This window comes from Mirounga angustirostris, unplaced genomic scaffold (assembly GCF_029215605.1).
Source record: "Mirounga angustirostris isolate CCGP_5_RB_7025 unplaced genomic scaffold, mMirAng1.0.hap1 SCAF_2, whole genome shotgun sequence".
Lineage (NCBI taxonomy): Eukaryota > Metazoa > Chordata > Mammalia > Carnivora > Phocidae > Mirounga > Mirounga angustirostris.
In genome coordinates this window covers 6,857,482-6,878,031 of record NW_026991710.1, presented here as the reverse complement: position 1 = coordinate 6,878,031, position 20,550 = coordinate 6,857,482, and the positions used below count along the sequence as shown (strand labels likewise).

Below are 20,550 nucleotides of genomic sequence, written 5' to 3'. Positions count from 1 at the left end.
TGCCCCTTTTCTGCTCTCATCACTGCCTCCCTTGTGATTAAAAATGCCAATTGGTAAAGGATGAGACTGCCATTTTAAATTCGTCCCTGAGTCCCTGGGCTCGGGAGGGGCTCGGGGCTGGCAGCCCCAGGTGCAGACTCCTAGGATCGGATGAAGGAGTCAGTAATTCCACCTGGCGGCGTTGGACCCATTTAGGAAGAAGACATTTGGATCAGGTGGTGGTGACCAGCAGCGAAGGCAGAGGAGGTGGCCCGATGCCCACAGGCCAGCCTGTGTCACAAATTCACATCGCAGACTCGAGTGAGGGCAAGCAGGTGGCACCTGACTCAGCAACTCCGCTGCCTGGGTCCCACTGCCTGCTTGTAACTGGACTCAGTGGGGAAAGTGGTAGGATCCGTTAAGGATGTCCGCTATGGCAGGGGGAGGGGAGAGGGACAGTTCGAAAACCCTGCCTTTGCTGCTTCTTGGCTAATGTAGGCTAGGAAGGCACAGCGAGGCCAAGTGGCTGAAGGCTTCCATATTCTGCTGAAGAATTTAGGCTTTTTGTATACCAGAGGTTTGAAGCTTACTTTCTCCATTTTAAAACGGAGAATACCATAACCAGAAGATTTCGGGGTAGATATTGAGGGTTTCTTGGAAAAAAGCAAGACTTAGGTTGAGTTTAGAGCGATGATTGTGACCAGAGACACGGAAAGAAGGGAGGAGAGAGTTCTGGATCCCCTCAGCCTCTGCTGGGAAGCGGTCGGAGACGCAAGGAGGCTGTCCAGGGCCAGGTGGACACGGGCCTCCGGCAAAGCCAGGTGGGGGTGGCACACCAGGCTGGGGGACAGAGTGGGGTGTCACAACCACACACCTGACTCATCTGTTGCCAGACCACCTTAGTGCTTTTCCAGTAACATCGTGTAACACAAGAGACTCGAGTCAGTTATGAAAAGCCACGAAGAGCAGCATCTCGGTTTTCATGGAGCACAGGATGAAAGGAGGAACCTGAGTCAGACATTCAGAGAATCATTGGCCCCCAAAGAGGATGGAGAGAAGAATATGTTACCAAAAAGGGTGTGTGTGGCGGGGTGAGGTTTGCCTGACTCCGAGCCTTACTTGACGGCCGCGCTTGTCCTGCTCGGCGAGATCCGAATTTCCCTTTCCAAAAAAGGGACTCGTGGCTCAGCGTGCTTGCCCGGGGTCACAGGGCTAAGCCCTCAGAATTGGAACCCCGCCCAGGGTATCTGAAGCCAAAGTCTCTGCCCTGCATTAATTCCCGCCAAGACCCTCCCCGGAGACTTAGAAGGAGGATCCCGGCGCCTCTCCAGCCTGGTCTGAGGACACGGGCCACACGGTGACGGCAGCTGAGCCAGGACCCCAGATCCCCGTGTGACAAGCTGCACGCACTGGACCCAGCGTGGGTTGTGGTCTCCTGCGATTCTTGGAACCGCCATGCGACTGGGTCACTCTTCCTGGCCTCACCTTGTCTAAACCTCCATCACTCTCACGCGAACCAGACTGTGTCTTCCTGTGTCCACTTCATCGCTGTCCTCCTTCGTCCCCCCAGTGTTAACACCCCAGCGCCGCATGGCTGCCTGAGAGGCTGACCTCCTCCTCCTCCTCAACCCCCTGCTCAGGTTTAGAGACCTTCAATCCTTCCCATCGCTCTTACGATTCAACCTGGATCCTTAACCTCATGTACAAGGCAGGCCAGGCTCAGCCCTACGGTCCCTCAAACCCTCACACACAAGCTCCCTCCTGCCCCCTGCTCCTCCCCCCTGGACTGGCACGCCACCCCCCACCCCGCATCCACACATGTCAGACTAACTGTCACTCCTCAGCTGAGGTCAGAATCCCCTGATGTTGCCTCTCATACCACCTTACACCATTTTCTGGAATTTTCCATAATTGCACTAAACATCTATCCAAGTGTGTGGTTGTTTAATGTCTGATTCCCCATTATGTGTACGGGCCAGGAAGGCAGGGCCCTTTTCTGCTTTGTTCACTTCTGGGGCCATAATGCCTAGAACAGAGTGCTCCTGACACAGAGCAGGTGCTCGGCACACACCGAAGAATGAATGAATGAGTGAATAAATGAATGGATGAATGGGTGAACCCAAGCAGCACAGCTGCATGCCTCCTCTCCAGGACCCTGTTTTACCTCTGTTAAAGTATGTCGGAACATTCTATGTCTGTGACCGTCCCCACCCCCACCCATGGTGCATTCCTAGGGGACAGGAGCAAAGCCTTATTCACCTCAGTATCCATGGTGCTGGGAATCCAGAATGAAGTCAGCCTCAGGATATGTGGCATCTTCCTCCTCCAGTCCTGCTAACTAGCCACGTCACTCTGAGTCATTTGTTTCTTCATTTCTAAAATGGAGTTCTGCAGCATGATTCCCCTGATCCCTTTAATTGCTAGGGCTGATATTCTAGGATTTCATAACCAGAAGCATTCCCTGTTTCCTTCAGAAATGATATACATTTGGGGAATTCGTGTTAGCATTCTACTGTGCCCATCAGGAGGTGCTTTGGAACCCCTCAGAGTGTCAACCTCCAAACATAGAGCTGTCTTGGGCCACCCGGGAGCAGAGAGGCCTCCTTCCTTGCTTTGGAAAATACACAACGCGTCTCATTGGGTTTTCGCTGGTCAGGAGATCTGAAACTAATTAGATGGGATCAGTAAGCAATGCAGTCTGTTTCCAAACTGCTTTCCTGCCATCAGGCTTTGCCAGGAACGAAAGGTCATAAGCCAGCCTATTACCACAGAAACGATGGCATAATGACAAATCTGATCTTTATTATGCTGAGTAAGGTTTGGTTTCTCAAGTAGAGATGAGATTTTATTCCTTTTTTCTAATACTAGAAGAAACCAGAGGGAGGGGTGAAAACATTGCAGGGTTGAGCGTGGTGAAACTAGCCTGCTTGGGGAGGGTGGTGCTCATCCACACGCCCTTGACCCCCGATGCCCATCCTTTGGAAAGCCTCTTCCTCGGCTGCTGTCACAAACCAGTACACGTCTAGAGTCCTGTCAGCCCTCAGTCCAACCCGGCTAGAAGGCAGGGTTGCTCACCTCTCAGCCCCAGGCACGGCAGAGGAAGTGTCATGTTTGGGATCTGGCGGCTGGCGTTGGACTCTCTGAACTCACTTCCCAGGAATAGAAGAGTCAGCATCTGATCCTCTAAGCCTCAGTTTCCAAATCTGTAAACTAGGGATGATAATGATGTCCCAGAGTGGGTTGCTATGGGGATCACGAGGTCACTCAGTGAGTGATGGGGCCTGGTGGAGTCTAGTACATCTGAAAGTCTCAGTGAGAAGAATTCTTTTTTTGGATGTGGACCAAGGTCCATGAGGGGACCAGAAGGGCCTTTACATCTAGTCTAGGGTTTCTGAAAGCGTGGAACTCAGGATGCTTTTGGGTTGGTTGTGCAAGAGCATACTTCTATCGACACGTTTATGCCTATATTTTAATGTCCATTAGATGGCATGCATATCATTGCTTAAGGCAGTGGTCCTCGACCATGGCCACACCTTACAATTGCCCGGGGAGCTTTTAAAATGCTCCAGCCCAGAGAGACGCCCGGCTTTGAGATTTTGTACAACATTCTGCTCGAGCCCCTTTAGTGTGAACAGCCAGGCTGAGAACTGCTGGCTGAGGGCAAAGCCGGGTAAAAAATAAAAATAACTCAAAGTAACGTATCATCAAGGCAGCCAGCTAAGGCTGAGGTTGGGGAAACACAGGTAAGCCAAAAGTTTGTTTGAGGGTCAGCTGCGGGTGGGGTGGGTTGGTGCTCGTTCAATTTCAGATGCCTTGTCCCATGCCAGATCCATTAAACCAGAATTGTAAGGAGTGGACCTGGAAGATCTTTGTTCTCATCAGCCTGCCCAGCCCTGGTTCTCCGGAGGGCATCCGGGAGCCACTCATTTTATAAAGGTCAAGGCCATGCCTAGGAGGAAGGGAGGCACTCCGTGGTCTGCCCAACAGGACAGAGAGGAGGATGCTGACCAGCCAATGTCAGCCAATCCCATTTTGACACCTGGGAGGTGTTGAGCCAACAGTCACTCCAGGGCAGCATGGGGCACAGAGGCCGTAATTCTGGGGGCCCTGGGGGCTCTCTGGGGAAGGAGGGGAGCATGTCCAACCCAGTTCCCTAGGACAGGAAGGAGACAGAGAGGCAGGACAAACACCCCGTCCGGGAACATACTGCAAGAGTCTGTGTGTCAGGGGGCACCTGGGTGGCTCAGTTGGTTAAGTGACTGCCTTCGGATCAGGTCATGATCCTGGAGTCCCGGGATCGAGTCCCGCATCGGGCTCCCTGCTCAGCAGGGGTCTGCTTCTCCCTCTGACCCTCTTCCCTCTTGTGCTGTCTTTCATTCTCTCTCTCAAATAAATAAATAAAATCTTAAAAAAAAAAAAAAAAAGAGTCTGTGTGGCAGGACTGTTCCTGGGTGGTAACTTGCAGGTAAGCTTCCTGTTCAGACAGGTATAGGGAATAACTCCCCTTCTGGAACCTCCAATATTTGCTGCCCAGAAGGCACAGATGGATCATCTGGAGAATTCCATACCTACTTATGCTTGTTGTGCCTGTGGTCTGGTTGCGGTAGGAGCTGGGAGACTGCGGAGAAATTAAAGAGGAAGTTTCTCAGCCCTTCTACCCTGAGTGAACCCCCGGCAAGGGTCTACACTGAAGGCAGCAGAAGCCACTTAGCCACTGAGTCTCAGTGTCTGCATCTCGAAAACGGGTCCTTGCTGGATGATCCGGGGGGGGGGCGGTGGATGGAATGCGACAGTGTATCTCAGGCTCTGGCACAGGGTAGGTTCCTGAGAGTAACAAGTGGTTACTTGTCACAGGACAAACACGGGGCATACTGATCCCCATCTTTGCTTCTGCACCAAGCTCTCGCTTGGCTGCAGAGCCCAGCTAACTCATTTCAGGGCCTTTCCCCAGTGCCCATAAAATGAGCCTCTCAGTTTAACTCAGTTCAAGATACCCCGGCTTGAGACTCTCCAGGAAGTGATGGGCTCTCTTGGCTGGAAGGAAGCCATGAAGGGAGGGGGTTGAAGCCTGTCGTGGGGCCGGGGCCGACCTCTGTTCCTTTGAGCATCCCTTCTCAGGGGTCTCGTCCAGCAGAACCCCACCCGGCGGCGATGGGGGCAGCTCTTAACTTTAATTCCAGCCTTCTAGCCTCGGGGGTGGTACCTGCCAAGGCTGCTTCCTGGGTTTCCGTTGAAAACAGATGAGACGATGTAAATGAACCAGTAACCAGAGTAAATAGTAATTTTAAGGAATATAGCCATTTACTTACTTGTATACTTACTGATGGATGGATGGGTGGGTGGATTGACTGGTCATGATGCCTTTGAAAACTGCAGATGGGAAGAGCTGTGGGGAGCGATGAAGCCTTGTTGTCATGGGAGATGTGGGGAGAGGCCTGAGCTGAGAACCAAGAAAGCCAGTTTAGTTGTGACTCATTTACAACTCCCTGTGTGAACTCGTTACCTCTCTGCCCTTTGGTCTTCTCATCATCAGTAAACGCATGAGTTCCCCACAGAATTCTGGGGAGGACTATTTCTGATGATAAGTGTGAAGACATTCTATAAATTGCAAAGCTCTCTAAAAATGTTATTTTTTTCCAGTTATTATTTAATTTTCATTACATCATCGGTTCCCCACAAACCACCTGTGACACAGTGAGGAGCATCCCCGAGCTCAGAAGGTCCCAAAGACATACCCCCACACCTGCTGATGCTATCTTTGCTTGAGGGGGTCCTTTCTGGGCTGCTCAGCCACCGTCCTGTAAAGATAAGCCCAAGTGGGAAAAGTGCCCACAGGAGCCAGGAGTCCAGACACCCAGAATGACATTGAGTCAGACCGTCTCTAGTAGAAATGTCCCCCACAACTCCATCTCCCTCTCCACTTGGTGGTTCTTCATCATCACCCATTTGTTATTTCTTAGTATATTAGTCCTGTTTTGTCCATTTCATTTTAGCGTCAGCGCCCTCAGCTCTTCCCGGAATCAGGTGGGTCCGAACCACGTCCATGCGGGGAGCCGTCAAGGCTGGCGGAGAAAGGGGGTGGTGGGCTGAACCACGTCTTCCCCCCCAGAAACTGTGTTGCAGTCCTAAACCCCAGTATCTCAGAATGTGAACTTATTTGGAAATAGAGTTATCACAGATGCAATTGGTTAAGATATAGTCATACTGGAATAGGGTGGGCCCTAATCCAATATGACTCGTGTTTTTATAAGGAGAGGACACACAGGGAGAAGGCCAAGGGAGGACGCAGACGGAGGCTGGAGTTATGGCTGCACGCCAAGGAAGGCCAAGGGTGGCCAGTGACCCCGGAAGCTAAGAGAAAGGCATGGAGCCGCTTCTCCCCTAGAGCCTTCAAGACAGACTTCTAGCCTCTAGAACTGGGAAAAGTAGGTTTCTGTGGTTTGAAACTCCCTAGCTTGTGGGACTCTGTTATGCAGCCCGAAGAGATGAATGCAGTCAGGGAACAGAGGCCTCTGATTTCCAGCCCCGCCTCACCTGCCCACCCTGGCCGTGGCTCCTTGAGCCAGTCTCTGGACCCCACATTTCCTATCTGTAAAAACGAGGGAGTTGTGGTGGATCAGCATTTGCCAATTTTGCTGATAATTCGGATTAGCTTATTAGACATTTCCTCTGGATTTTCAGAGCCAGTGGGTCTGGCCAGGGCCAGAAATCTACGTTTTTGAGAAACTCTCCAGGTGGGAACAAGGACTGGCATCTTGCTGTCACTGCCCTCACTGGTGTTCTAGGCTTCTCAAGGGTCAAGCTTTGCCCTTGACCCCACGTGCTCTATCGCAAGCCTACCGTGGATGGCGTGTGTTTTAATCTGTGTCCCCTTACCCAGATTGCAAGCCCAAGAGGGCAGAAGTACGTCTGTATCTCGGCCAGCGAGCCTAGGAACCATGAACTGAATGGAGGGGTAAATCATCTTTCCAGCAGATGTCCCACTCTGGGATGCGCGATCAAGGACCTTGCAAGCTCCCGTTCTCAAGCTCTCAGATGTGCCTCCCTGCCGACAGTCTGGCCCCGTGCCTGACTCCAGTCCACCCTCCATGCTCTTTCAGAGGAACACATAATACAGATGCACTTCTAAGTCACTTGATCCTGTGGAGGGAGTTCTGTGATTCTTCCCATTTTACAGATAGGGTAAAAAAAAACCCTGAGGCTTCCAGAGGTCGAATGACTTGCTCAAGGTCACAGAGCCAGTGAGGTGCTACGGTTTGAACTTTGGGGGTCCAGTGCCAGCACCTGAATCTTTCCATCACACCACCATCCCGCCACTCACAGTCAACCCTGTGTCGATAGGATCCCGTCCAAGCAACTAGACCAGCCCATCCGTTGCCCCACTTCCCTCTCTGGAAAGATCTGTCCCTCTCCTCACCCACTCATGGCACTCCAGTAGTTCCTCCCCATTGGCCCTTCTCCCTGAGCTGCTCTTCTGCTAGAAACTCCTTTCCTTCATAACCAGAGAGCTGTCCTTCTGGGCTGCCGCGGAGTAAGGCTCTGGGGTGTGTGGCCTTCGTAACACACATGTTGTAACCATTATAACTTCCCCACCCGGCTCAAGCCCTCCCTTCCTTCATGTCTTTGCTCACGTGTTACCTTCTGGGTGAGGGCTTCCAGAACCATCTTTTAAAAATTTATAATATCCCACCCCACAGCCCTCTATACGCCCTTCTTTATGTTTTTCCATGGCACCTATCCCAATCTAACAAACCGTCCTTTAATCACATGTGTGGTCTACCATCTGTGTCCCTTCCTGAGAATGCAAGCCCCACGAGGACAGGAAGTTTTGTCTGTGTGAGTTCATGGCTCCATCCGAGGTGCCAGGGACCGGGCCTGGACCACTGAATATTGAAGGAGCATGTCCCGCACTGCTGTGTGTCTGTCTCTTTCCTAGAGTGTGAGCGCCTTTCAGGAGGGACTTTCTCGGACTCATTTCTGTACCTCCAGCAACTAACAGAGGGCCTGGCTCTTAGTACGACCTCAGGAAGCCTGGGTCAAGTAAATAAATGAGGAAGTGAATGAACGAATGAATGAATGAGCAGGTGGATTTCTTTTGCAGAGCAGAGTTTGCTTGGCAAAATGCAACGAGTTAAGTGTCTACTTATAGCCTCTCCTGTGGTTGTTCCGCAGGGAGGAAGGCACCCCCCAACAGCACCTCTGGGACGTTGATAGCCCCAGGAGGTCATTCCGGGCTGGACACATTGAACGCAGCGATCAAGTCCAGCCAGCCTGGGCAAAGCCGTGCCATCAGCTGGGGTGTCAGTCTCGCCGGTGCCCCTCCCTTGCTCTGCCGCCTTCCCCTTCCCTGGAGGGAGAACTTGGCTTCCCTTCACTGTGTGAGAGAAACCAGCTTCCTCATCCCATGCAGAAGTGCCCCTGCTTGCTCAGCGGTCCCTGGCGGCTGCTTCCCAGGGAACAGAGAGAAGGAAAGGGAGAGCAGCTCCAGGTGACCATCCACTCCCTGCTCCCTGTGACTTCTCGGCCCAGTGGCACTTGGATGTCCTGCTCTGTGGTTTCTGTCCCTGTCCCCTCGCTCCGGCCCAAGCTTCGCCAGACCCACTAGAGCGACTGTCCGCTTTGGAAGGCTAAGGTGCTTGTGGGTGTCCCCTCCAGGTCCTCTGCTGCTTCCCCACACTGAGTGTTGTCACAAGCCAGGAAAAGACTGCTTGCTAGCTGGAAGCCGGGTGAATGTGGCAGTCTGGCCAAGCTGAAGCTCACTAGCCGGTGCTCGTGCTGAGCAAGTAGGGCCCTCTCTTGCAGCAGAAGCCAGGGGGCTTTCCCTCTCCAGGGCGCGGGGGCGTGGACCCTGGGGGCGTCCCCGGAGCAGGGAGGAGTCTTTGCTGCTTTGGGCAGAGGGTGAGCCCGAAGGCTCCAGGCACGACTCAGAGGGTGTGCGGCCAGCCTGGGGAGATGGGGCCAGCAGCCAGGGCTCCAAGGTCAAGGGGATCTCAGAACCTTCATCAGTCTGGCTGGGAGGAAGGGCCTGTAATCTAACCTTCAAGGTAAGAGCCAGGAAACAGATTCAGAACTCTGCTAAGCACACAATTCGAAGGCACCCACAGATTCTGTTCACTTTTTCCCCCTATTCATGCTTCCTTAAAAGTTAGCTCATTGGTTTAATTATTTCCTTCAAGAAGCAAAATGGCTCTATTCGTTGATCTATTCATTCCTTTAAGTAGCATATTGATTTCCTCCCATTCATCCTTCTGCTAATTAATTAATCAGCTCATTAATGAATTAAAAATATTTACCAAGTGCCATGTTTCAGACTGTATTCTAGGTGCCAGGCGCAGCAGTAAACGTGGCTGGGGTGGCTGGGCTAGGGTTTCAGGAGGAAACTGAACCCACCCCAGACAATTCAAGTGACTTACAGAGGTGTGGGTAGGGGTAAAATAACAGATGAGGAATGGCCAGGCTCCCCATGACAGCGAGGAGCCATTACAGCTGGCCCTGAGGGCAAGGGAAGGAAGTGTCATTGGGTCACCTGCAGGGACCTGCACTTGGGGACTTGGGGACAAGGCGGCTATTGCCAGAGCTGCTGAATTGGCAGTGGGGGAGGGGGTGCAGGGAAGAAGCGCCCTTGTCTTCCCACCATTCGATTTCCTGCCCACGGTTCTCTTGGGCTGACAGCTAGTTGCAAGGGAGTCCACCAATGCCATCCCTCAGGGCCGGCTCCCCAGGGTAAGAGCAGGACAGGGGAGGTGGGAACTAGAGCCAGGGAGGCCAGGAGAGTGAGCAGCACAAGACCTAGTCCCAGCCGTCTGGGCTACACATTCTAGCTGGAGGACAGAGCTCAGCCGACAGGTAAATATTCAGCCGATGGTGATTGGTGCCATGCCAAAGGAAAATCCGGCCGGGGCGCCTGGGTGGCTCAGTTGGTTAAGCGACTGCCTTCGGCTCAGGTCATGATCCTGGAGTCCCTGGATCGAGTCCCGCATCGGGCTCCCTGCTCTACGGAGAGTCTGCTTCTCTCTGACCCTCCCCCCTCTCATCTGCTCTCTCTCATTCTCTCTCTCTCAAATAAATAAATAAAATCTTTAAAAAAAAAAAAAAAAGGAAAATCCAGTGGGATAGATGGAGGTCATGGGGGTGATTAATTACGAGCTGCATTTTATATCAGGGGTCAGGGGCCCTCTCCAATGGGTCCTATCTGAGTGGAGGCCAGAGGGAAGTAAGCTGTGAGCCCTTTGCAGATCTGGGCAGGGGGGCGGGGGGTGGCCCCGGGAGAGGAACAGCAGGTACAAAAGGTCTGAGACAAGAGTGTCCTAGAACCACTCGAGGGTACCAAGGGAGCCGGCTGACCAGAGTGGAGGGGTAGGGGGAAGGAGATGGAGGGACAGGGTCAGGTATGAGTCATTGGGGTCAGAGGCCGTAGCCCTTGTGAAGGCCTGAGAACATAACCCTGAGCTGAGAGGGTCCAGAGCCAACGGGAGGGGCATTTTCTGAGCACGGAGGGACGAGCTCCAACCTACATTATAAAGAGCACTCAGCTGCTCTGTGGGGCAGTGGGGGGCGGGGGCAGGGGCAGGGGCGGGGAGAGCAGGCAGGATGCAGCGGGCTCCTCCCAGAGCTGCCAAGACGGCCTGGACTAGGGGCTAGGGCTGAAAGGCAGGGACTGGTGGGAGGCGGTCAGATTCTGTGTTGCTGAGGCGCGTGTGGGCAGCAGGTGGGACGGCGACGCCACTCACCCGGACAGGAAGACTGTGGAGGAGCTAGTTTGGGGCGGGAGGAGCGGGGAGGGCGGCAGGCTGCGGACCTTGGTGCATCGGAGATGCTGGTTATTCATTCGAGTGTGCCGGTTGCGTGCAGCCCAAGGGGCCCGCCCTGGCCCCAGACGCATGACTCCCTCCAGGTGCTTGCTCAGCTAGGAACTGACCTGGCCACTTCACCGGCTTCACCAGGCCACCTTAATTCTGAGGCTCCTTTTAGTCCCCAAGTGCCGGCATCCTGGGGCGTGGGCTGGCCCGGAACGTGGGACACCTGGGCTGGGATTGAACCGTGGGAGTTGTCAGCACGCAGGGGATCAGAGCTGCCCAGGAAGCCAGCGCCCAGTGAGGAGGCCCCAAGGAAGGAGGAGGAGGCCCCAAGGAAGAACGTGTGGAAGGCGGCCAGAGAGGCGGGAGAGAACCCAGCAGCAGCTTGGATGAGCACTTCCGAGTCTCAGGACGATCCAAGCTAACTGGCGTCTGGCCCACAGCCCTTCCTCTGACATCGGAGGGCCACGCGCCAAGTCTCCCCGGAGATCACAAATTCCCCGGGGACCTGCTCCATTCTTGTTTGTCAACTCTGGTCAAGCTGAACAAGAACCCGAGAGAAACTCTGAATGAACAGCTAAGTATAAATATTTATCGGACCCTCTGAATGTCATAAATGGTTGACTTCTAAGTGTTAAAAATGGGTACAATTGACAAGTCTCTGCCAGGGGTTGAGTATTAGGTTCATACATTATTGATCCCCTTATAGGGACATGCTGGCGTGTTTATGATGCAGGCAAGGAGGCTGAGCTCACGGCGGTTAGCCGAATTGCTTAAGGTCACACGGCTGGCTGGGGACAGTCCCGGTGGGTGCCAGAGCCTTGCTCTTCCCGCCTAAACCAAGCTCATGAGCCAGGCAGAGGGTCTGAATCTTCAGACATTCCACTCCATTTTGTTGTTGTTGTTTTTTTAAACGAGCTCCTTTTCCAACTTCCTTCAAAATGGTGATCAAACTAAGCAGAGGTCTGTCCGTGCTTCTCCTTAAGGGCTTGTGAGTCAGAGTAAGAGCTCCCTGAGGGCTCCAGACAGACGCAAAATGATACCAAGCAAACATGCCGTGGGCGTCCACGGAGAGACTGTGCATCCAGGTTCTGGAAGTATGCAGAAAACGTGGGAAGCAGACAGCAAGAAAACCACCTGGTCGGGAGGTCCCTGACCCCCCCACTGCGGGACACTGAGTGCCGTGGCCCCCTGACTCCTGCCAGAGAATACTGCATTTCCTCGGCGGCACCCGTGGCTCTGGGTCAGACTCGGGGCCCAGTGCTGGCGGGCCACCCTGGCAGCCAGTCTAGGCTGAGCACTCTTGCCGGGCTTTTCTGCGGGCAAGAGAGAGCTCAGCGGGCACTGTGGCTGCTCTGATCAGTTCTTCACCAAATACACATGAAGTGCCTACTACGTGCTGGACTGTGTCTGGGCACTGGGAGGACAGCAGTGATAAGCAACAAGGTCTCTGCCCCCCCCACTGCCCCCTCCCCCATGGAGTTGCATTCTGCCGGGGAGAAAAGACAGGAGCCCCAAAACAAATAGACAAAAAAGAGAACGTCAGGTATTAAGTATGTTGAAGAAAATAAAAGGTAATGAAAAAGAGAGAAAGAGGGAAGGAAGGAGAGAGAGGGAGCAGACAGGGAGAAGGAGGAGGACTCAGAAAAGGAGGCAGGGAGAGACAGACGCACAGACGGACAGGCAGGCCGACTTGGGGTTGGGTGGGTTTGGTTTAGGCAGGGCGGTGAGAGAGAGCCTTTCTAAGGAGATGTGCGAGCTAAGACCTGCAGGACAAGAGTGAAGCAGCCCTATAGTGGTCTGGGGACGGATCTCTGGGCAGAAGGAGCAGCAGGTCCAAAGGCCCCAAGATGGCAGAACCTGGGTGTTTGGGAGGAAGGGAGAAGGCCCGGGTGAGGGGTATGTGGAGGCCAAAGGAGAGAGCAGAGCGACAAGTTGGAGAGGCAGACATGGGCCTTGTCATTGGGGCCCTTCGCAACCTTCCTAAGTCCCACACTCAGGCCAGGAGGGGCCAGCCCCTCGCTCTTCTGTGTCACTTGGATGAACGAGGAGGAGGGTCTGACTCTGGGAGCAGGGAATGGCACATCAGGACTGGTCCTAGGAAAGTCACCGGAGGCTGGAAGCAGAGTAGGTCCCGAGGGCTGGGTGTTTGCAGAGGAGGTCACTCTGGCCGCCCCGGGATGGAGAGCACCTGCAGAAGGGGTGGGGGTTGAGGAGTCGGGCAGTGGTCTGGAGGCCGTGCGGACAGGGTCGGGGGAGGGATGTGCCATCTGCCCGGGATATAACTGGGAGCCGAGGTGGTGAGGGTTGTCATTATTTGGCCAGGCACCAGGAGGGAATTCAGAGGGAGGAAGGAGTCTGCTTTTTGGCCTGGGAACTGGGAGGGGGCTGGATGAGGGAGAGGCCTGATGGAAGAGGGGAATTGGGCAGGGGTAACAGAAGTTCAGTTTTCATATGGGTGGGCTGAAGGCTGGGGACAAGTCTGGATGAGGTCGACCATGACAAGAGTGTGGGCAGAGCAGAGAGGAGGCCTTTGCAAAGGCTGAGTCCTGGGAGCCTCCATCCTCGGTGGCCTCGCAGGGAAGGAGGAGCTGCTGAGGGAAAACAGGCCAGCATGTTGACTGGAAGACAGGACAAGGAAGTTTCTAGAAGGACCCAGAAGGAAGAGGAGTGGTCACCTTTGTCAAAGCTGCTGGGAGGTTATAGGGAATTGACTAGTGACTTTGGATGATTGATGTCCTCAGTAAGAGCAACTTGAGTGGTATGATGGGTCAAAACCCTCTGCTGGAGCAGACTAAGGAAGTGCAGAGTGGAGACAGTGAATCCTTTGGGACAGCTTAGCTGTGACAAAGAGCAAGGAAATGGGGTGATAACAGAAGGTCATGGAGTCAAAGGAAGTTTTTTTTTTCCTAATTGAGGTGAACTTCACTTAACATAAAATTAACCATTTTCTACATTCACAGTGTTGTGTAACCAACACCTCTGTCTAGCTCCAAAACATTTTCATCTCCCCCAAAACAAACCCATCAAATATTGGCTTCCCATTGGCCACCTCCTCCAGCCCATGGCAACCACTAGTCAGCTTTCAGCCTCTCTGGATCTGCCTTTTCTGCACATTCCATCTAAATGGAATCATGAAACAGGTTGACTATTTGTGTCCAGCTTTTTCACCTCAGCATAAGGTTTTCGAGGTTCTTCCACACTGTAAACATGTCTCCGGACTTCATTCCTTTCTGAATGAGTAATCCAGGTGTGGATAGACCACACTGTGTATCCATTCATTAACTAATGGACATTGGGACTCTTTCCACATTTTAACTACAGTACATAACACTGCTGCAAGCATTCAAGTACAAGTTCTGTTTGAACACCTGCTTTCAATTCCCTCGGGTATATACCCAGGAATTGTATTGCTGGGTCCCAAGGTAATTCTATCAGGGCGCTTTGAGAAACCATCAAACTGTTTCCCACTGTTGCTGAAGAGGCTGACATCCCCACCGACAATGTAGGAGGGCTCTAGTTTCTCCACATCCTCACCAACGCTTCTAGGTTTATTTATTTATTTATTTATTTGAGAGAGTGAGGAGGGGGAGGGGCAGAGGGCAAGGGAGAAGGAGGAAGCAGACTCCCTACTGAGTGCGGAGCCTGACACGGGACTCCATCTCATGACCCTGAGATTATGACCTGAGCCGAAACCAAGTCAGGCGCTCAACTGACTGAGCCACCCAGGTGCCCCCCTCTCCAACGCTTCTTTTTTTTTTTTTAAAGATTTTATTTATTTATTTGAGAGAGAGAGAATGAGAGAGAGAGAACACATGAGAGGGGATAGGGTCAGAGGACGAAGCAGACTCCCCACCGAGCAGGGAGCCCGACGCGGGACTCGATCCCAGGGCTCTGGGATCATGACCTGAGCCGAAGGCAGTCGCTTAACCAACTGAGCCACCCAGGCGCCCCTCCAACACTTCTTAGTTTAGTTTTTGTTTTTCAGTTGGTGATGTTAAGACACCTTTGTATCTAGCCTAGAAAGATCCAGTAGAGAAGGAGAAATTGATGATGCTGAAGGGAAAGAGGATAATTGCTGGAAGACTCTTGAGAAGGTGAGAGGGATGTACCCACAAGACCCATAAGGCAGACCCTCTAAAGTAAGAAGTCTTTTTGGATGCTGCACCACCAAAAAAAAAAGAGAAAAATGTGTAGACACCAAGGTCCCGAGGCTCACTCTGATGAGAGGCTTCCCCCACAGAGTGGCAGTGAACAGAGGGTGGGCAGCGGGTGGAATGGATGGTCCTGCATTAAACGTCAATTCTCATCCACAAGTTGTGGTGCTTTAGGCAAGTGGGGTGACTGTGGAACCCCAGTATGCTTGGCCACAGAATGGAACTGACAAACACTTAGTGGCTGCTCTTAGGATTAAATGAGGCTGTGCATAACCAGTGCCTGGCACACAGTAGGTGCTTACTAAATGCAGGTTCCTTCCAGTGGCTCATCCTTCTGACCTGATTGTGAATTACCTGATGGAAGTAATAGGTTTACCCTTCTTTGCAGCTTTCTCAGTATCTAGCACTATGTTGGCCACATAGTAGGTGCTCCATAAACACTTGAAAAAGAATAAATGAATAAACAAGAAGAAAAATAATGATCAACAAAGAGACTTCCCAAAACAATAGCAATACTGGGCACTTGCTACACAGCAGGCAATTCCAAGGGCAGCACCTTGTTTGGTCTGTATGATATGACCCTGAGATGAGCACTCCCTAATCCCCACCTCGCAGACAGGTGACTTGCCCCATGTGACGTGGCTGGGGAGTGGCAGGCTGGGATTCGAGCTCTGAATCCCAGGCTCTTAGTCATCATGTTATATTATCTATCCAGATGCTGTTAAACCAATGGTTGAATAATCCTGGCATTGAGAATGATCTGCTGCAGCTAAAAAGATGTCAAGAGCGAGAGGTCGGGTGACTGATTGGGGAAAGAAAGGGCTAGGCACCAGCTGGATAATTGCGGAAGCTTTGAAAAGCCTGGGGGAGCAATCGCACTGCCTGGGTGTGTCTGCATTTCCTTATGCACAGCTCAAATCACCCCGGGCACAGAAATGTCATCTTCCTGGTGTGCAAGTTGTGTGAGACATGGAGGTTGGTCGGTAAAAACACCTGTCGTAGATGCTTCGCAGGGATCAGGTGATTTCTTCCTGCTCTCCAGGCCACCTTTTGTCAACCTCAAGATTGGGAAACTGGGGAAATGGGATTAGCCATGAGCAGGTTGCCTGGGTGCTCTGAACTGATGCCAAGGGAATTGGATGCGCTTTTCCAGGTTCCCCAAACGGTGCTATCTCCCAGGACCTAAACACATGCCTGAACCAGGCACAGAGTCCCTTTTCCATGGTGGGTGGGACTCCCAGGAGCCCATTTTCACTTCCCACACTGTCGGCTCTCTCTGTGAACTGGTCAGGAGGAGGCTGTGGGTGCCCTTGGCTGACCTTGGATCTTGCCCCGCGCTCCCCAGACATGCTCTTGGATTCCTCACCTCTGTCCCTCGCATCTCTGCACCACTCCAGCCCTCCATTTATCTCAGAGTCCTGAAGACAGAGTAGGATTCACACGTGGGCATCTCTTTCACGCTAGAGGGACAGGTCAGGAGGATATTGTGGCATTCCTAGAATAACAAGAGCAATGCCCACGGGTACAGCATCTCAGAGTCGACGGCTCTCACGTATTTCTCATTGGGCTAATTGTACTCCTACATCAACAGAGTAGCAAGCGTAAACCCTTCATCCTGCTCATTTGGGCGTAGGACCCGATCAGCGTGCATCCATCTGTGTCCTGCTTTACAGCTTGTTGCGTGTCATGTCACCTAAACCTCACCGCCACCTGGGCAGGCTGGTCCCACGCTGGCCACACACCCTCAGGCTAGCAAGAAGCCCTCCGACACCCAGGAAGGTCAGTCCCATAATCAGCAGTGGCTTCTCGGGAATACCTCTGCCTTTGACTCTGGTCCAGAACTTGTTGACCCTCACCTGGCACGTTTCTGATAAGCTGAGCTAGCCCTCGGTAGTTCACTGTTAATCATTTCTCTCTCGGCCCCTGGAGAGAGGCTTCACGGAATGTTTACAGTAACAGCTGGTGCCATTTAATCGTTAATGTTGCTTTCTTTGACAATTTCGCAGGCTTATATCGGATTATATGGGGAGCTGAGTTACCTAGGAAGCATATGCTCTTTGCTCTTTAGACTGTAACAGACAAGGGAGGAGCCAGGTGAGTTATGCTCACAGACCTGGATTAGCTTTAGGGATGATTTCAAGAGCCTATGAGACTCTCACCAAGCAGCTGGAATAAGAGAATTGAAAAGTGAGGGATTTGAAAATCAATTTGGTGAAGATTAAGAGAGAAAACGCACATGAAGTGCTTAGCATGGTGTTTGATAAATGTTAACATAAAAATGAATTTGATTACGAGTGATTATGGCTAAGGCAATCATTCGGATGGCTACTAATCCAGTAATCTCCTTCTGCCGGCCCCCTTCCCTCCCTCCCTCTCCTTCTATTTCTTTTTTTCTTTCTCTCCTCTCTCTCTCAACTCTGCTCTATTTTCCACATTCCTTTTCAATATGTTGTTTCAGAGTTAGCTTTAGCTCCATGTCGAAGTCAGCAGAGACTTCACCCTGAAAATTAAGAATAAAGTCACAGCCAAGTATTAATCAAAAACGTGGGGGGACTTGGAAGTATGTGGCATTTCCCACGGAGAGCTGTCAGCCAGGGGCAGGACCGCACACAAGGCAGCACCTGCAGGCACTTCGAGGGAGGTGGCCTCCCGCTTGCATGAGCCAGCTTTGGGAGAACAGGTTCACCTGCGCCGTCTGCTGACGTTCTGTGGTGTACGAATGTCAGCCGTGCCCTCTCTTCGCCTCCGTCCGTCCGTCCTTCCACCCAACACAGGTTTTTGAGCGACGATGTGACCTGAAGCTGTGTAGGCTCAGATCCACCCTCTGTGACGGGTTGGGCGGGTAAAGATACTTCTCCAAGGCTCGCTTACTTTATTTCCAGCATGGCTGGCCATCGCGATCGACACATGGCACCCGTCAAAGTTTATTATCAGTAGCAGAGGCGGTTTTCTAAATATTTAACCCCAGGTACAGCCGAGGCGGGGGGGGGGGGGGGGCAATCAGATTGCTAGGAGCAGAGTCTTGGGCATCGCTATGTAGGCGTTAACCCTGTAGCTGCTGGGCTGAGGCAGGTGGGCACCCTGGGGGCTGGGACCGGGCTGCTCATCAACGGGTGCAGCGCACTTGGAACTTTTTTAAGAAGTGTCACAGCCACACTAGTGGGCATCAGTAGAGTGTGAGATCGCATCAGCAGCAATTTCTATATTATTACTGCAGATTGAAAAGACAGGGTTTTAGAACCTCACGCTCAGAGCTTCTATTTATACTATGTTCTATTTATTCATTATTCTATTTAAGCCTTCGAGAATTATTTTGAGGCAGTTGAGGGTTCTCTACTCATACGCCAAATGGTTCCCCCTCCTTTTTCCTCGTAACCAGTTCTAAGACACCGTCTTAGAACGGTGTCCCACGAGGACCCTGACAAATGATTGCCTTATCTGCGCTCCACAGAGACCATTTGCTGGGAGTCCGGTGATGATGGTGACCATTTAGCATTTATTATGTGCTTCATATACATGGACTCATTTGATCTTCACAAAAGCCCTGTGAGATATGTCCTGTTATTCTTCCTCACTCGACATATAAAGAAACAGAGGTACAGAGAGGTTAAGCACCTTGCCCCAAGTCACACAGCTTGTAAGCTATAGGGCTGGGGTTTGAACTCATGGCCCCATGCCGCCTGGGGTGCACGCTGTCTGCACCTGGCCTTGTGTCGTGCCGGTGGGCAGCTTCCCACCTGGGACATGATGTCTCGGGGACGATGAAGTCATTGTCAGCTCTGTGGTGGTCTCTGTAGGGTGAGGCACAGAGTCTCACCTTCAAGGCTCACCTACTCTGAGTGACTGTCTGTTCCTTCTGGAAAAACTGAATCACTTCCTTCTGTGCACGGGGAGGAGGAAAAGCATTCTAGGCTAAGGGGCAGCCAAAGGAACACGAGAATGAGAATGGCCTGAAAAGGGAGGTCCAGTGGGCTGGAGCGTCCCGGGGTGTGTGCTGGGCTGAGATAGGCAGGGTCCCTCAGGGGAGGGCCTCAGATGTCCCCCTCGAGCGCTGCCCACAGAAGCTCACCAACCAACATTCCTGTGGGGCCAGCTCAAATGACTTCTGGATCGCAGAACCCATCATCCTATCAGAACTAAATATTCTTCCAGAATTGTATTTTTTTATGCCTGCTTGGCTACTTGACACCTTAAGGACTGATTTTAAAGTTTTTTTAAATTTAAAGCGATTTTTTAAAACTTGCTTTTCTAGTTATAGAAGTGGGGGGTGTGTGTGTGTCAAAAATTGGAAAAGCACAGGAAAACCAACCAGATAGAAATGGACTAAAATACCACAGCCAAGTAGAAACTGCTGTTCCGTTTTGCTACTTCCAGGGAGTCTATTTTCGCTGCACATAAATATGTGATGAGTCCTTTGCTCACCTTGGCAGCCCAGGCTCCTGCTGTCCTTCCGCCTTCCCCATGCCCCGGGAGCACTCTGTATGCTCTTCCCAAATGGGCTCTTCTAGAATGGAAGCTCCATGAGGGCAGGGCAAGGTCTGTCTTGATCTTACCTAGGTATTACAGGCTTAATGAATAATTGTGGAATAAATAATGTACCAACATCTAAAAAAATCTTAATTTTATATGAAAAAACACACGGGCATAGTTTAAGTCCTCATATAATAGCATGGATTTATTAGTAAGTACATCTGTTTTTAATGCTAATGGATATTCTTTTATAGATCTTTCTCTGTCAAGTAAGATGATGAGCATTTTCCCATGACGTTAAATATTCTTTAACATAGTTTTTAAATACTACATGAGTTTCCATATATGGATGTACCATAACTTATTTAAACTTTCCTGTTAGATTTTTTTTTTCTATTGTGAATACCCATTTGTTAACAATCTCGGGCTAAAATCTTTGTGCATGTTCTTTATTACTGCTTTCTAATAACTTTTTATAGATGGAGTAGTTGGGCCAAAGGGCCCACATATTTTTATGGCTCTGGTAACTTATTTCCAAACTCCAGAAAAGCTGCACATTTTTCTACTTCTGTCCTGCCAGTGATTTTGGTTACAATTTTGGTGACTGGTTCCAATTTGACAGGGAAGATGGGCACTTGGTTTTAATTTACACCGCTTTTATTTTCACGTCTTGGGGACAGAAATTTTGGAGTTTCCAAGATCTTCCCTGCCATAAGGATGACCATCTGAATGAGAATGTTTTGGGGAGGGGCCTGAATTTAATAAGCAACACAGCAAGTGCGGGAAACACAGAAGTCGTCCAGCCCCACCATCCCGCATCCTGCAGATGGAGACATGAGGCTAGAGACGAGCATGGAGATGCGTGGGTCCCCAGGGGAGCTGGGCACCGCTGTCCTCGTGTCCTCACCAGGCAACCCCCCCATTTTGGGGCACCTTCCCTAATTACCCATCGGGACGGCAAGTATCTAATGACTTCTTCCTTTTTTTTCTCTTTTTCAGGAACAAGGAAACCCAGTCCAAATTTTGAAAAATAAACCATGAAGTGCAGTGAAAAGGACTCAGCAGATTCCAAAGAAAGTGATTTGGCGAGAAAGAAATTGGTCAGTCCTGGTTTCCTTCTCTCTCCCTGTTCTGGTGACGCTGGGGCA

General features: G+C 51.6%; 1 protein-coding gene across 7 annotated transcripts in view; it reads left to right on the top strand.

Annotated features, from left to right (window-relative positions):
- The window catches only part of SLC2A9 (solute carrier family 2 member 9), a 231,812-nt gene that overhangs the window by 19,366 nt on the left and 191,896 nt on the right, over positions 1–20,550 (top strand). For 5 of the 7 annotated variants that reach the window (XM_064584279.1, XM_064584272.1, XM_064584270.1 and 2 more), the window contains one exon: positions 20,402–20,502. Coding sequence is in view for 6 of the 7 variants with exons in the window: in XM_064584272.1 (XP_064440342.1) it covers positions 20,440–20,502 (63 nt within the window). In the remaining variant the exon portion in view is untranslated. Of the gene's footprint in view, positions 1–10,769; positions 11,352–20,401; positions 20,503–20,550 lie in introns of those variants that run through there. The other 2 variants (XM_064584273.1, XM_064584271.1) reach the window with 2 other exon arrangements.